Raw genomic sequence first — 17,273 nt, 5'->3', positions numbered from 1 at the left:
CAGACTCTCTGGACCCGATTTCTAAAAAATTAGTCTTGGTTGGATGAGATGATTCAAAGGCCATGCTTGACATTCTTCTGACATTCTCTGTGCATTTCTCTCCCCTTCTGGGAGACTTGAGAACAGAGCTGAGGTGCACTTGCATGCCTAGCATGGTACTTTGCCCATAGCATGGTGCTAACTCAACCTGCACCAATTGATGTTGGTTGAGGTCAATGAATATGGTTCCTTGGATCCACCGCTAGTACAGCCTGTGTTTTTATGGGTTTTCCAGGAGCAGAAAAGGAATTGGCTCAGAGCCAGTCTCAATCTTTTATCTCATTCTCCATTCTACTTCCCTACCTTGGATCTTTTTGTGCACTTTTATCTCGTGCATTTATGAGACAGCTGGCCGTGATCAGAGGGTGTGATCACTCAAATTGGGAGACAGTTTTATGAATGGCCTACAGAGAGTAAGTCAAACCACAGTAGAATAAGCAAAAAAGCTATTCTAATCTTTTCCTGTGCACTTAGCTAACCAGATCCTGAGTTCTTTTCTGAGTTTAACCATACCTTGGTCAAATCATTGTGCTACTGATTAACTGGAAAAATTATATATACCTCCACAGTGAATTACTTCTGTAACAAAGAATCATGTGCTTTTAGCTCCTCAAGAAAAAGCAATATATAATGATAGGATATTCCATTACTTTCTCATAACATTGGTAATAATAACAAAACCCAAGCAACTTTTGAAAATGCCCAACGTTTTCATTAAGTGGGGAACAAACCTGGTAGCAGTTTATATATAAAATTTTATTTATTGTAGTTTTAATATTCAATTCTAAAGTGTACCTTAATATCCAAAGCCTTCACCAAAGGAAAAAAACGTTCTAATGAATTGGGGTTACATGGCAATACACGTATGAGACAGATGCAGAGTGAGTTTTGTAAAACAAGAATCCTATGTTCTCTCTTTAGGGAAATTTGAAGAGGAGAGTAACAAGCATATTCACAAAGGGCAGACATCAGAAAATATAAGCAAAGCTGAAACCCCCCCTCAGCACAGAAACTGGTTTTGTTGGCTCAAAGTTTCTCTGAAACTTTCTAACAGCGTATGATTCAAACATGTTCAACCTTGTCCTCTGAGTTATGAAATAAAATTGATATCTGAGCCCCATGCTCAAGATGTTTATCATAATGCAACTCTTGGCAAAAGTATTATAAGGTATCTAATTCCATTTCCACCTGAAGCAGATTGAATTCCAGAGTAGTCTGAGAACCTGGGTTGTTTTTATGGACCCTCTCCCAGTAGCCCGAATGGACTTCACAGATGGCCAGGCATTTGGCTGAGGGCTGGCCCTTGATAAGATGTAAACACTCCCAAATCCCCAGGAAGACCCTCAGAACAACTTAAATTCACAGGAACCTTCCTACTAGAACATGGAACACGTTTTCTTGGAGTCATTTACAATTTCACCAGAACTATACCTGTGGCTACCAGTACAGATCCCTAACCCCAAGAATGATCTAAAAAATGCAGCTGAATTCAAAATAGTCACTCATTGTGTGTTTGCTCGAAGTGATCTAGCAGACTGGTATGTGACCAGAATTTTGAGCGAACATGGTAATCTCGTGCAAGATAAGAATCTAATCCAAATACATTTCTCTAAAGGTCTATGGCATTTCACTACAGCTCAGCTGCTCACATAGCTTATACAGTTTAAGTATTGTATCTGCGCATCCGTGAGAATTTCACATTCAGGAAAACACTCAGGATCCAGGTAAAGATAGCCACTCACCTGGCTCTGGAGAGGAAAACCGGCTAACATCTGCTGACTCACCATCCTTGAGGGCCATAGGTTGACTTCCATTCCTGAGATTTTGATGTTCCTTTATAACCACAAACTGCAGAGTATACAGGGGAGGAAGGGAGGGAGAGGACATAGCTATAACTCATCAATGATTTCAACACGCATTAAGTCAAAGTCTATGGCTTCATTGTGTTCATCATATGGAAGGTGGAAGCTGAAAGAAAGGCCCTGTCAAATTTCTCTCTCTTGCTAATAAAAGATTCAGTTTTCAACTGGGAGCCTTATGTTGATTAAGGCAGATAGGCACTACCAATGCCTTTACTGAAGATCTATTCTAATTCTGGTATCCTAACTTTTGGGTCATGGATCCCAAGGGTCCCACTGTTTTATTTAAAGCAATCCAAGAATCCCTAAGTGTTCTAAGCATTGCCCAAAGACCAGACAAATAAGAGCTCATATATGTATGTACTCCAATTTTTCAAATACATGTGTTTGTTTAGTTAATAAAATTCATTTAAACATGCTACCAAGTTCTGAGGAGGCTGGGGTCATTAGCAGGTAATAACAACTAATAGCATAACTACTGTTTTGCAGGAATCCCCCAAATGCCTTTTCATAGTTGAACACTTTAGCAACAAGAATTCTAAAAGGCAGGCCCAGAAAGATTCAGCATTTCTCTTTGGTCAAAAAAATTATTATTTTTGTCCTTATTGTATCACCCACAATTGATTGGGCACTTGGAGTGTAGGCTGACCAGAGTCCACTGGCTCACATTCACACTAGATGGATTAGGTATTAAAATAGATCGATGAAAGAAAATAGGTCAATGCTAAAATGAAAGAAAATAAGTTATCTCATGCCTTAGGACAAATAATGCAATTTGCAAAAGTCCTTCCTCACCAATCAGTAAGGGGGACTGCCCCCAAGATTTTAGCTGATCATGCTCTCTGTTGGTTCAGAAATGGACCCTCCACAGGAAGAGTCCATAACTCAGAAATAAAATAAGGAAAAGGGAATTGAAAAAAAACAACAAAACCCTCCCTGCTCATATTTCTCTTTGAGAAAAGTGTAGGAAGCACAACGACTGGAGTCAATTAGGGAGAGAAATGTTGGCGAATCCCATGAACATGTGTTTCCATTTTCTTATTTTCCACAATGCTAATTATCCTTCACTGCTTTCTCTTCATTAATGGTCTCTCTGCAGTGACATATTGCAAAATCGTTACACGATCCATTGTTTAAGGGCATACGCCATTATTTCTGACTAAAATCTAAAGCCAGCCCCTCTGCACTGCAAATTTTCCAGCCACATGTTTGTCTGCCCAGAAGAACATAGGTCCTCAGATTCTGGGATGAGATGAGAAAAGCAGCTGATGGAACCAAATTCGGTTCTGCTGCTTCTCCTGCCATCTCAGAGGCTCAGCTCTCTTGCTCCCACTGAGATCTGTAGCAGCAGCTGGTGTCAATGACAATTAGAGTGGACGGTTATGATGGGTTGGGGGGCTGAGCTCAGCAGCCCAAGGCCTCCTCCTACAGCTTGGAGCCAACAAGCTGCTAATGACAGTGGCAAATGTTTTTGATTTTTTTAAAAACTAGATACAGATGGTTTCTCCTTCTTTTCCAATGATTTCAAGAACATGAATTAAAGTTGCTACTCAAAACCTGAATGAAATGCCATAGAGCCCAACAGGTGCAATACAGGTCAGTCAGAAGTCCACACAGTCATGAGCACTCAAAGAACTGAGGATGTTCTAGAGGTAAGCCCACCAAGAAGCACACACTTAGGGATCTGAAGATACAGAAGGAATCTCAGAGGTCATCTAATCCACACCCCTCAGTGTCCTGAAGAGGAAACAGGGGATAAGTAACCTACTGAAGATTCAGACAGCCAATTAGTAGGAGTGTAAGGCTAGACTTCACATTTCTTGTTTTATTTTTGTATTTTAAGTCGTAGCCAGAAAACAAGTATACACTGAATGCCTATAAGAGGCAGGATCAGTGATGACCTGTTGAGCAAAAGCATGGCCACAGGAAAGCTATTCTCTGGGAAAGAGTATGGTGGGGGCAGGGGAGTGGGGGAGTGGTGTGGGAAGGAGACATATGTTGCCTCTGCCCCTCCAAAACATCCCCTAATAACCTTTTCCCTATTTGCCCACAGGTTTCAATCCCCCAATGGATCTGCCACGTATTAGACCAGCCTCTTCTGCAATATATGCCCCCAATAATACCAGCAGTACACACTGAACCACTCAAGTTGTCTCTGACAGGTGTCTGGAAATGGAAATTCCAACAGTTTCAAGGAAGCTTAGCCTATCTAAGCTTGCCCTATACGGTTTCAAGATCAGTTACTGAAGTGGGTGATTTATGAAGCATTTTGAACTTCCCAATCACTATGCTTTTTGGAAAATGTATAGGTTTGCCAGATAAAATACAAGACACCCAATTAGATTTGAATTTTAATGTGAACATTCACTATAAGTATGAACTTATCTAGGTGTCCTGTATTTTTATTTGCTATACCTGGCAACTATTTTGCTGCTGAAATTTAGGGATTTAAAATGTATGTGAAGAAAAAAAATATTAAGAAAATTAGAGGGATCCCTGGGTGGCGCAGCGGTTTGGCGCCTGCCTTTGGCCCAGGGCATGATCCTGGAGACCTGGGATCAAATCCCACGTCGGGCTCCCGGTGCATGGAGCCTGCTTCTCCCTCTGCCTGTGTCTCTGCCTCTCTCTCTCTGTGTGACTATCATAAGTAAATTAAAAATAAAAAAAAAATTAGAGCATCAGCTGTGTTTCAAAGAAATGAATAAACAAACGAACAAACAAACAGCTACAGTGAGAAACCAGAAGAAAAAAGAAAGAAAAGTAGAGCATAGTCTTGGGCTTTTAAGAAAACGATTTGAAAGAGATTACCTAAAAATTGGGAAAGACTTTTTACATAACTCACAAAAATACAAGTTAGAAGAAGAAGTTACAGGATAGAAGAAAATTATGAGAAAAAATTAACTGGGATCTACATGAAGCCAATTTCTTGCTTCATGTACTTTGGTCACATTACCCAAGGTTGGGGACAAGAGGCCATCCTAGCCTCGCTGTCTGAAGGCCTGCTACTGCTACCTTCTCTGCTTGGCTCTTCATAAGGATTCTTTAAATTTTTTGATGACAACTTCTTAGTCCTGCAATAAAGCCAAAATGTGAGACAATTTCAAAACAACACACAACCAGTAGCCCACTCAGTGATGGTCAGGGACAACCACTTTTGCTATTGAAATATAGGTACCTAAAATGTCTGAAAGAAGAAATATTAAGAAAACTAGGAGCATAACTTTGGGTTTTCTCTGTATTCTTTTCTGCAGAACTTTCCAGATGATATTTCATTTTTTTCAAGGTTCTGTGAGATGGCTGGGTTCCTCCCACTAGTCTGGTTGCTGAAAGGCATCAGACACAAGAACACAGAGTGGAGGACCCAAGAGAATACTATCTCATAATTGCCAACCTAGGAAATAGGATAGGTCTCTTGCCTCTAAATCTAGCTTCATAAATACTTGTTTGACAAAGATGAAGCACAAAGTCTATAGAAGGCATGGTGTCATGCCCGAGAGGAAGGGGAGTAAAGTGGGAGAGATCTAATAATAGGCTGGGATACCTGTCCCCAGAGCTGTAGCTTCTAGAGGGAGAGAGAGAGGTACATAATGTATGGAGCAGCCATTGAAAGGAAGGCAATGAAGGAAATGTGGTGGTAAAGACCACTAGCCAGGGACGCCTGGGGTGGCTCAGTCGTTGAGTGTCTGCCTTAGGCTCAGGGCATGATCCCGGAGTCTCAGGTTTAAATCCCACATCAGGCTCCCTGTGGGGAGCCTGCTTCCCCCTCTGCCTGTGTCTCTGTCTCTCTATCTCTCTGTGTCTCTCATGAATAAACAAATAAAATCTTTTTTTAAAAAAATATTAAAAAACCACCAGCCAGCCCAAGATTCCAAAAATAGTGCTGCTATCTTGGGCAGGTGGCAGCTAAGTCCCTCTAGGAGACAAAGAGTATCAATGTTCAATCGAGACAAGAGAGGCAAGGAGTGATACAAAAGGAGGAAATAACTGATTCTAACTCTTTAAGGAAAATCATTCAATATGCCTCACTTAAAAACTCAAGGGTAGAGCTGTATTTATCGGTATACTTTGGTGACATGACAATATTTAGACTAGAAGTCTTAATTTGATCGTCTCAGAATCAATACACCAAAGTACTGATGCAGTCAAAAACATAGTCAAAAATTTGCAGGGGGGTAAGCTGCTCCACTGATCAGAGCCATAAGGTAAATACCCATACATCTGCTCAGAAAGAACTTTACAACTTTGGATGCCTTTCAGTAAAAAGAAAAAGAGAAAAGGTTCTGAGGAGTTTTCTTTTCGAAAAAATAATGCTTATCACTTTTGATTTAGATATATGGGGGTCAGAAGCTAAAAATGTTCTTATTTGTACATAAAGTCTACTCTAACCAGCTGAGCTGGTCCTTGAATTCTAAGTCCAAAGAGCCAGCAATCTGACATTAGCTTTCAATCCAGAGTTCTGAAGAACATCAGCAGAAAATAAAATTTATTTATTATGTCATAACCCACAGAATAAGAAAAAAATACTTAATAATTATGGCACACATGAACTTGAGTTTCCTGCTTCAATTCTTTCTACACTATTTGCCAAGCATCTACTTTTCTTTTGGCATTCTGTCCAATGGGACAAATCTTGATTATTTGATACTCTTTCTACAAGTCCAATACCACCCTAAAAAGTGACATAAATGGTTACTGTTGAACTTCTGAACTAAAAATTTCAAGAGAACCTTGTCTCTCAAGGTGTAAAAGAGGTTCAGAACATGTTACTCTTGGTGGGAAGATTATAGCTCATAACAAATCCCCATGATAATAACATAGTGTTTATTAAGTCCTCTATGCCAGTTCTAAACTCTTAACTCAATTAATTTTATAATAACTCTTGACATTATTACTGTTCTTTGTTCCCATTTTATAGCAAAGGAAATTAATGGATACAGAGGTTAGATAACACGCCTGTTATGACTTCAGCACGACTGGGACTTGTACCTGCGTAGTCTGATCCTAAAACCCATGCTCTTAACCAGAATGCTAAGATACAGCAGGATCTCAGACGAGCACATCTTGGATGATATGCTGAAATTCTCCATAATACATGACACTTGCCATCTGAGTGGCTGCATAGCACTGGTAAATGTGGTTGAATTTTATTCTGCAGGTGGTCATGTAAGTACGTACTCCCTACATTTTCAGAGAATTGGGACCATTAGGTAAGTTGGCCTTAGGTTCTTCAGCCATAAAATGATGAAATGGAGTTAGATAATTCTACAAAGTTCCCTTCAGCCCAAAAGTGTAATGACTCAATAATTTTGTACAGCACAAGCTCTAACAGTACATAAAATGCTTGTCAACATTGATGATAGTGGAGGATGAAGCCCTTTTCAAGAAAAAGGAAAATGATCCCTTCACCTTAATGTAGTATTTTTTGAGATTAAATGTATAAATATTTTTGCTCCAGAGTTTTCAACTTTTACTTTGAAATTACTGAAAACGCAAAACCCAAGGACCTTCCAAGTGAGGGAAAACACTGATTCTCTTGAACAGAAGTTAATGCTTTGTGGGAAATCCACTGCGGGGAAGGCAACCATGAAAAACTAATTATGCCGCCCACATGCGAGCGGGGGTGGGGTGGGGGGAAGCAGGTGACGCCTAAGAGAAGAAAAGTGGACTATGAAAGTGCATTATGCTCAATAAAAACCCCATAAATGGTGCAGATAGGAGCACCCGGGGGGTTCAGCAGTTGAGCATCTGCCTTTGGCTCAGGTCATGATCCCGGGGTCCCAGGATCGAGTCCCGCATGGGGCTCCCCGCAGGGAGCCTGCTTCTCCCTCTCTCTCTGTGGCTCTCATGAATAAATAAATAAAATCTTTTTCAAAAATGCAGATATACCGACAAAGACTGGAATGCAACAAGGACAAGTAAAACCATCGATGTTTTAGAGCAGCCACATCCTCAGCCATTTCTTGTTTTCTTTTATGGTCATTCCCCCTTTCAAATCAATGTGGCAAGTGTGCAGAGAAGGTTCATCTCCCGGAGGCAGGCATGCCCTCGGGCGGGCGGCGCTAGAGCCAGGTGCAAGGTGCACGGGAGGGAAAGGTCACCTGTAGCAGTGCGCGCCCCCCAGCCCGAGCAGCAGCAGCAGGACGAGCACGGCCACGCCCACGGCCACCGCGGCGACCTGCCGCTGCCGGCCCTGGCCCGCGTGGCGCAGTTCCCATTTCAGGTCTCGGTGCTGACATCGCTCCCCGACGTAGCCAAAAACACAGCTGTAACAACACACCAAACACAGGTCAGCCGCAAGCCCTGGCCAAACACGCAGATATTTTTCAGATTCTATATCCTGCTTTCAACCCCTGCATTCCCCAAACTGGGCTCTCTAGAAGCATATGGAAAATCCATCAGGGGTCAGTTGAAAGCACTGTGATGGACAAGTTCATGCAGCATGGGCCCCCACCCCCCTTGGTCTGTTTGCACCCGGACTGATGAGGGATTATTTGCATGCCGCCTCTATAAGGCATTGCAGAACATTGATTAAAGATCAGCTTCTGTTAGGCTAGAGAAGCTACCTTTAAGACCAACGCAAAGCAACTCTGCCCCGAGAGCCCAGAGAGTTTTTGAACAAATGTTTGGCCAGATTGCAGAGAGTATAGGTCAAAGGAAGGAAGAATTTGAAGGCAGAGTGAGTCCCTCACTGGAGACCAGGCTTATACAACAATGTGTAGTCTCTGAACAGGAAGGGCAGCCTAGCCGGCCAAGGAAACATTTCTTTTCTTTAAAAAAAAAAAAAAAAGCAAAACAAAAACAAAACAAAACAAAAAAAACCACCACTGGCCCGAGAGAAAAGGTCTCAGTGAGGCCACACGGACATTTGCGTCCTTTCTCCAAGGGAGAGAAAAATAAGTGGAGGAAAAGGAGCTTTCAGTGTTTCATTAGCGAAATGGTAACTAGAGTCACCAGCCACCCACGGGAGCCACGGCCGTGTAGGTAAAAGTAAATGAAACAATGCTGCCATCTACTGGGAATGTATACTTCCAGAAATTATGGGATCGTGGGTACAATCGTATTCTATTACTCTTCACAGGAGCATAAAAGTCAAAAATATTCCTTTGAGCATTTTGAGCTACTCACTTGTTAGGAATTTCTCCCCCCCCCCCCCCCCCCCCCCGCCCCCAGCCCTGGGTCAGTTATCTATCTGCGCCTCATTCCAAAAGGACCTGAAGAATGAATGCCCAGGGAATTGATACTGGTTCTCACCGGGGGAAGAGAGCTTGGAAAAAGCATGAGATGAAACTGCAAAAGATCTAGATCCGGGGATCCCCGGGTGGCTCAGCAGTTTAGCACCTGCCTTAGGCCCAGGGTGTGATCCTGGAGTACCTGGATCGAGTCCCACATCCGGCTCCCTGCATGGAGCCTGCTTCTCCTTCTGCCTGTGTCTGTCTCTAACCACCCCCCCATCTCTGTCTCTCATGAATCAATAAAATCTTTAAAAAAAAAAAAAAAAAAGATCTAGATCCTAGTCCCAGTCTAGCTTGAGTTGGTCATAAGAGCGTTGGAAAGTCACTTTCAGAGAGAAGAGGAATGAAACTAGCATTTGTTAGGCAGCCTATGTATCTGACACCGTGCTAGGCACTTTTACTCGCTTTACTTTCAATAGCAAATTCCCATTTTACAGATGAGAAAAGTGAGGGTCAAAAGAGTTAAGTAATTTGTATCAGGTCTGGCGAATGGCAGGGCTTTGGTTGGTTGGTTGGTTGGTTCAGCATAGCTGACACTATGTTACATTAGTTTCAGGTACAACATAAGGATTTGACAAGAGTACACAGTATGCTCTGCTCATCACAGATGTAGCTGCCATCTGTCCCCACGTATCCCTGTTACGATGTCACTGACTATACCCCCTTATGCTGTGCCTTTTATTCCCATGACTTATTCATTCCATAACGGGAAGGCTGTATCTCACTCTCCCCTTCACTCATTTTACCCATCCCCCTACCCATCTCTTCTCTGGCAACCATCAGTTTGTTCTCGGTATTTACAGGTCCCATTCTGCTTTTTGTTTGTTTATTCATTTTTTTTTAGATTCCACGTAGAAGTGAAGTTAAATGGTATTTGTCTTTCTTGTCTGACTTATTTCACTTAGCGTAATATACTCTGGGTCCCTCCGTATTGTTTCAAATGGCATATCTCATCCTTTCTGTTGCTGCATAATATTCCATCACAAACACACACACACACACACACACACACACACACACACACACACACACCATCTTCCTTATCCATTCATGTATCAATGGACACTTAGATTGGTTCTATATCTAGGTTATTGTAAATAATGCTGTGATAGATATCTTTTTGAATTAGTGTTTTCCTCTTCTCTGGGTAAATACCCAAGAGTAGAATTATTAGATTATATGGTATTTCTATTTTTAATTTTTTGAGGAAATTCCATGCAGTTTTCCACAGTGGCTGTATCAGTTTATATTTCCATCAGCAGTGTATGAGGGCTCCTTTGTCTCCACATCCTTACCGATACTAGTTACTTTTTATCTTTTTTGCTTTTAATCAGTGAATGGCAGGTTTGATCCAAATGGTTTTCTGATTTCAAAGCCTGTGTTCTTTTTGCTACATTAGGCTACTTCCTTTTTTCTTGTTTTTTAAATTTTTAAAATTATTTTTATATATTTTTTAAATGAAGTTCGATTTGCCAACACATAGTATAACATCCAGTGCTCATTCCATCAAGCGCCCCCCTCAGTGCCCATCACCCATCCTCCTGCTCACCTTCCCTTCCATTACCCCTTGTTCATTTCCCAGAGTTAGGAGTCTCTCATGTTTTGTCACCCTCTCTAATTTTTCTACATTGGGCTACTCCCGAAAAGGGTTTTAAGCTCTGTGCACCTCAAGTTATTCTTCTAGAACGGATCATGAAAGAGATAACAGGATCTAAGTGTAGGAAGAATAACAGACTGTCAAGTTATTTCAGGCTTTCCTGGATACTGTTTTAATTCTAGCTATCTTTGGTTATAGTAATTTACTACCAATGCCTAGCAGCCACTTTTAAGCTGTTGGATGTTAATCTTAGAGATTTTAGGGTCTCAGGAAATATGCCAATTACATGGGCAAGAGTCCTGGGCAGCCAAGCCAAGCAGTAATATCAGGGCCTCTCTGGGCCATATAAGGCCCAAAGCAGTAAGCCAGCATTTCACATGGATGGGCCATCCACTACTAGTTCTTGGCATTATTAATTAGTTCTGTTTAACCAAGCAAAAGATTCTTGGGTTTATCTAATCAGATAAATTATTCAAATCTGAGGTTTTTTTGGTCAAATAATTTCAAGAAATTCTAGATTGAGAAAAGGTCAACAAAACTTTTTCACATTGTGGTATATGTACTATGATCAAGAACTGAGGGCTAGAGTATGCAGCATTTCTCAGACTGATTTGACCACACAACTCCTTTTCCATGAAACATTTCACAACACTGGTGCTGGGGCAGCTTGATCTCAAGAAGACCTAGCCAACCTGTGGGTTGGTTCAAAGCCAAATCAGAATGAATGAGGACCTCCTTTTAGCTCAGGGGGCTTGGTCTTCTGAGAATCTCCAGACCAGGGAAACTTTGAGAAAGATGTGGGGTGTGGAGACTTCAGTTCTCACATCCTCTGCACCCCAGGCAGCCAGGGGATCTCTGTATCTGAGGGGAGCTTCCACTGCCTTCAAGCAAGGAAAGAAGAGGAGCCCTTTATAAACCTTCTCATGGTATTCAGAACCCTGCAGAATGATGTCCAGGAGGTGTTTCTAATAAAAGTTGGAGGGGTGAGCACTCCTAGAGATGTGTTATCATAGAATTTAAAAAATACAAGGTGAGGTCATTGAGGCAAAAGGAGGAAAGGGTTGAATGTCTGATTAAACCACATTTTTATTTAATGTAGAATTTAAAAACAAAGTTATGATCTAGATTAATGGGACCTCTGGTGATATTTTAAATATTGCTTTTGATTAAAGGTCCTTAAATATGAGTGTTATCTCTAGTTTAATTGTCATTTTGTAGCAATTCATGTTTAAAACCTTATCAGGGAACAAGATATTTTCATCAGGATTTAATGACAGAAAAGCAGTGTACTAAAGAGTTCATAAATCATTTAATGAATCGATGCCATCGGGTCAAATGAAAATAATGTACTAAATGCAATTCATAATTGTGAAGTATCCCTCACATTATTGTAATATCTCTCATAATCTAAAGTATCACAGAGATAAACAAATCATGATCTAATAAAGTAGGACATTTATCTTCATGATTTCATTATTTTGGATAATAAGGAACCATGAATAAATAAAAAATAATTTATTCTTATTATCAAAATCAAGGATAACTACTGTGAATATGGATTTATCTTAGGTTAGAAAAATTACAGCGTCTGAATATGAAGGTAGAATTCTGTGAGCATTGAGTCATTTTCACTAATATTCACGAGTATTTTTCATTATTTTTGTCTGGCTGATACGATTTATAATGCAAGGCACTCCTATTTAGACTATGTTTCTGCTGATTATTATTCATAAAATAATAAAAGCCTTTAAGCTTATAGCATCTATTCATGAGGACCAGAATATTTTATCACTTCTTCCTCAGGCACAGGGAAAATCATCAATGAGTCAGGACTCTAGCCACAGGAGACCTATTTATTTTTCTGGACCTATCAGCTCCCTCTGATTGACTTCAAAATCCAAAATCCATTAAAAGTAAAATTTGATGCAGAATTAGATACTGCCAGAAAGGAAATGTTTTCTGAGTAAGTATGGTAGGAAGACTCATAGTCACCCTTAAATCTACTTTTCAGTTGACTGTGCCCACTATTGAAACCTTCACAGGGATGAGGAAGGAGCAAAAACAGCAGGCCCCATTTCCGGCACTTGTTACTAAGCAACCGAAATGTAAACGCCAATATTAGAAACTGAAGAAAAATATTTTTTTTCCAGTTTTGACAATTGAAGGTAAGAAGTCCAGTGTGTATATATTACACTTTTGTAAATTCAGAAACATATTGTGGATGTTCTCCACATATGCAGCGGGAAACAATTCAAAGTTTTCAGGGATTCTTTCACAAACTCAAGTTTTCAGCTAGAATGAGAGGTTTAAGCCCCAGACTGTATCAGTAGTAACATCAAGTTAAGTAAAAGGGAAAATCACCAATTCCTTAAATGTATATTTACTATTGGCAGCTAGGGGGGTGGGGTGGGGTTTGCAGAGAGGGTGCAATACATGTACACACACACGCACTTTATATATATATGTGTTTATATATTTTTCCCTAGCAAAAACCTAATTATAGAAGAACTTCCTTGATACAAATTTTATGAATTAGCAAAAGGTTACAGACTGCCACATCATACCTCTTTGCCATCACAAAGACTTGACTTACTTGCATGCGTATCTGTCGACTGCTTCAATGTACATACACACACCATTATAGAGGCAGTACCCGTCATAGGATGAGGGGCATTCCCGATAACCATTTCTCACAGAATAGTGACTGTCCTCCATGGGATGAGAAGGCGGAGTAGAGTCTACAAAAATCAAAGACATTAATTTTACTTTCTGAAGTGATTAGGTCTCTCAGGTATCAATATCAGGAACTAGTCTCTGTGAACAATTTGTGATATAGTGTCTTTTAGTGACAAGAACTCAGAAGCAACTCTAGTTTCACTTTCCTAACCAGACTTCACATCATTCACCATGAAGCCAGCCATTCTTTCTTTAGGTTCAGTATTATCTGACATAAAGCATATTGGAGGCAAGTAAGGGAATGGTCAATTCTAAATTATTGCAAGGATCCCGAGTCACTGGTCTCATTATAAAAGTCATCTGTCATCCACAAACACACACTCATGGTGTGAAATGACAGCCAGCTTTAAGAGGGTCTCACTGAACAAAAGTACCTCTTTATGGCTTATAAACTACCAACCAATATACAATCCATTATCCCCAGTATCAAAAATTTCTCCCACACAATGCTTCTAAAAATGATTTAACTTTCAAGAGGGACCTTCAAAGACAAGACCAGCAAATTCAACAGAAAAGAAATGCTACCGTGACAGAGGGAATGTCAAGGTGGTAAGGTCCCTTTTATTGAGTGGTTCTCCACTCATTAAAAGGAAAACATTAGGGTGTATAGTTGACTATACAAATATTAGCAGTCTTTCAATGCCTTTAAGAAAAGCAAATTATGTGAGAAAAATAATATATTTTTTAAAAAAGACCCAAGTAAGTACAGAAATTTCCCTTCTTAAGATGTTTCCTGCTTGCAGAGCTGAGACAGATAAATTGCTGGCAGTGGTGGCGACAGAGTCCCTGATCCTGGTTTCCAGGGTCAGGATGAAGCCAGCTCCCCCCTTCTTGAGTGCAGATGCTGAGAAGATACTGCCCTTTGGGGAAAGCCTTGAGGAAGCACAAGTAGACCATTAACATTTAAAAAGAAAGAAACAAGAGGTGCCTGGTTGGCTCAGTCAACCGAGCATCTGGCTTAGGCTCAGGTCATGATCCCAGGGTCCTGGGATCAAGCAAACAAGCCCCCCCCCCCCAATACACACACATATTGGGCTCCCTGCTCAGCGGGAAGCCTGCTTCTCTTTCTCCCTCTGCTCCTCCCCCTGCTTGTGCTCTTTCTCTCTATCTCAAATAAATAAAAATCTGGAAAAAAGAAAGGAAAAAGAGCTGAAGTTCCAATTCAGATCAAGAAATACTAGTTTTTTAAGGTAATATTTTAAAAGCTTTAAAAGTGATTCAAAATGTTAAGGGTCCAGATATCCTTCCTGATCTGCCTTGACCTGCAAAATTTTTCCAGCAGCCCCAGAAATCAACATTACAAATTAAGACATTAGTCGCATAGTTAAAGAGAACCACCTGTATTCCCACCGTTATTGAATTGTGAGCAATAAAAAAAAGAATTTATTCCAGATGCTATTAAATTAAGAAAACTTGACTATTTTACATTCCCAAGCTTAGCATCAACCTAATCAGGAATATAAACTCACCAGCTCAGTTGAATTGAATATTTCTAGAATCTCTAGAGAAATACATAGGGGTATAGAATTTTCCGAAATTAAGTTCCTTCCTTGGACTGAGACCACCCACCAACCTACCAGCACATATCTGTCCAGGTTCAGACAGGCTGCCAGCGCACATGCAGGTATAGTTTCCCTCCATATTTGTACAGGTGGCTTTTTCCCCACAGGTGTGCATGCCCAGTTGGCACTCATTAATATCTGCCAGAAACAAGGGAGTAGGGAAGAGAAAAGTGAGGTACAGAGTAAAACCCTAATGACGGGCAGTCAGCTTCTAGTCTTCTACATATGCAATCCAACCCACCTGTTATGAACTGAATTGCATCTCCCCCCAAATCCCCATGTTGAAGCTCTAACCCCCAGTGTGATAATATTTAGAGATAGGGCCTTCAAGGAAGTAAAGTTAAATTAAGCTATAAGAGTGAGGCCCTAGTCCAACAGGATGGAATTTCTTATAAAAAAAGGAAGGGGGACACCTGGGTGGCTCAGTGGTTGAGCATCTGCCCTCGGCTCAGGTCGTGATCCCGGTGTCCTGGGATCGAGTCCCACAACGGGCTCCCCACAGGGAGCCTGCTTCTCCCTCTGCCCATGTCTCTGCCTTTCTAAGTGTGTCTCTCATGAATAAATGAATAAATAAATCTTTTTAAAAAATAAAAGAAAAGAAAAAGAAGAGACACCAGATCCCCCACCCCTGAACTACAGCAGAAAGACCATCTGAGTACATAACAAGAAGGTGGTGGTCTGCAAGCCTAGAAGAGCTGCCATCAGGAACTGAATCAGCCAGCACTAGATCTGGGACTTCTCACCTCCAGAACTGTGAGAAAATAAATTTCTATCTTCTAAGCTAGCCAGTCTATGCTGGCTTCTGTCATGGCAGCCTAAGCAGACTAAGACATTACCCTACCAGCCTCGGTTTCTGTTTCCCTCACATCTTCACATGAGCATTAGTGCTCATTTAGGCTCTTCTCTACCCCTAAATAGACCTGTCATATGTTCATGCCTGGAATGCTTTCCATTCCTTCCCATTTCTGCCTAATAAAAATTTACTCATGCTCGAAGGTCCATCTCCACAGTGATACTTCCTTCATGAGGTCTTTCCTAATACCTCAGACAGATATTCTTCCTGTTGGGAACTTTCATTGTAGTTTTGACTTCTCTCATAATACATACTTTCTTCACCACTTATCATGGCTCCCTGTCTGATCCCACTCTTCTCACAAGCAAGCACTACCTCCATCATTCTGGTATTCCTCACACTTCTGATTACTGTGTCTTTGCACTTAATAGGGCCAAATAACTATTTGTCACATTGAACTACTATCCTGAATGGCTCAATTTTAGTCTTTTTTTTTTTTTTTTTTTTTTACTTCCATCCTGTTAAAATTTCTACGGACTGTTACCTTGAGAGTCAGAGAGAGCTTTTCCAAGAAGCAAAGACAAAAAAACAAAACAAAACAAAAAATGCTCTTGGCCAAGAAATACAACCACTCTTAAGAATAACAACAACAGGGATCCCTGGGTGGCGCAGCGGTTTGGCGCCTGCCTTTGGCCCAGGGCGCGATCCTGGAGACCCGGGATCGATTCCCGCGTCGGGCTCCCGGTGCATGGAGCCTGTTTCTCTCTGCCTGCTTATCTCTGCCTGTGTCTCTGCCTCTCTTTCTCTCTCTGTGACTATCATAAATAAATAAAAATTAAAAAAATATTAAAAAAAAAAGAATAACAACAACACTTTTATATAGCACTTATTATGTACAGGCATGGTTAAAACACTATATCCACATATATATGGAAGAGGAGAAAGGAAGGAAGGGAGAAGGAAGGGAGAGAGGAACAGAAATAGTGGGGAAGGGAGAAAGTGAGGGAGAAAGACACACAGAGAGGGAACAGGAATAAGCCCATTCTTCCATGTGGCCTGAGGACTCCATGCCAACGAGGCAGGCTGGGCCATGACACCCTGTTGCATGTACACTACTGGAAAGAGGTAGGTTAGTGACAGAGAATCCAGAGATTAATGAGTTTATACATCCAAAATGTATACCTCCCTTTCTCTTCAAAGTAAATTAAATATAAAGCCTGTTTGTCTAAATCATCTATGAGTCAGTTTAATCAGAGCAGTGACATTTTCCTGACTAACAGCCAAATATGTGCTTAAAAGAATATTTACAAATGACTGTGGACTCCACAAAACTAATCTGATAAAGGTCTGATTTAAACCAACCAGATCCAAAAAAAACTTGGTAGTCATGACTGATATTTCATCTTTCACCTTAACATGTGGGAGAAAGCAGTATCATTTTAGTTTCTTATCGGG

General features: G+C 40.8%; 1 protein-coding gene across 5 annotated transcripts in view; it reads right to left on the bottom strand.

Moving 5' to 3' along the window:
- The window catches only part of EGF (epidermal growth factor), a 93,930-nt gene that overhangs the window by 1,200 nt on the left and 75,457 nt on the right, over positions 1-17,273 (bottom strand). For 4 of the 5 annotated variants that reach the window (XM_072810305.1, XM_072810306.1, XM_072810307.1 and 1 more), the window contains 5 exons: positions 15,041-15,163; positions 13,321-13,465; positions 7,997-8,161; positions 4,852-4,969; positions 1,782-1,887 (listed from right to left, as the gene is read on the bottom strand). In XM_072810305.1, coding sequence (XP_072666406.1) covers positions 1,782-1,887; positions 4,852-4,969; positions 7,997-8,161; positions 13,321-13,465; positions 15,041-15,163 — 657 coding nt within the window. Of the gene's footprint in view, positions 1-1,781; positions 1,888-4,851; positions 4,970-7,996; positions 8,162-13,320; positions 13,466-14,932; positions 15,164-17,273 lie in introns of those variants that run through there. The other variant, XM_072810309.1, reaches the window with a different exon arrangement.

Source organism: Canis lupus, chromosome 33 (genome assembly GCF_048164855.1).
Source record: "Canis lupus baileyi chromosome 33, mCanLup2.hap1, whole genome shotgun sequence".
Taxonomy (NCBI): Eukaryota; Metazoa; Chordata; class Mammalia; order Carnivora; family Canidae; genus Canis; species Canis lupus.
The sequence above is the reverse complement of the archived record's forward strand: the minus strand, read 5'-3'. Positions and strand labels throughout refer to the sequence as shown.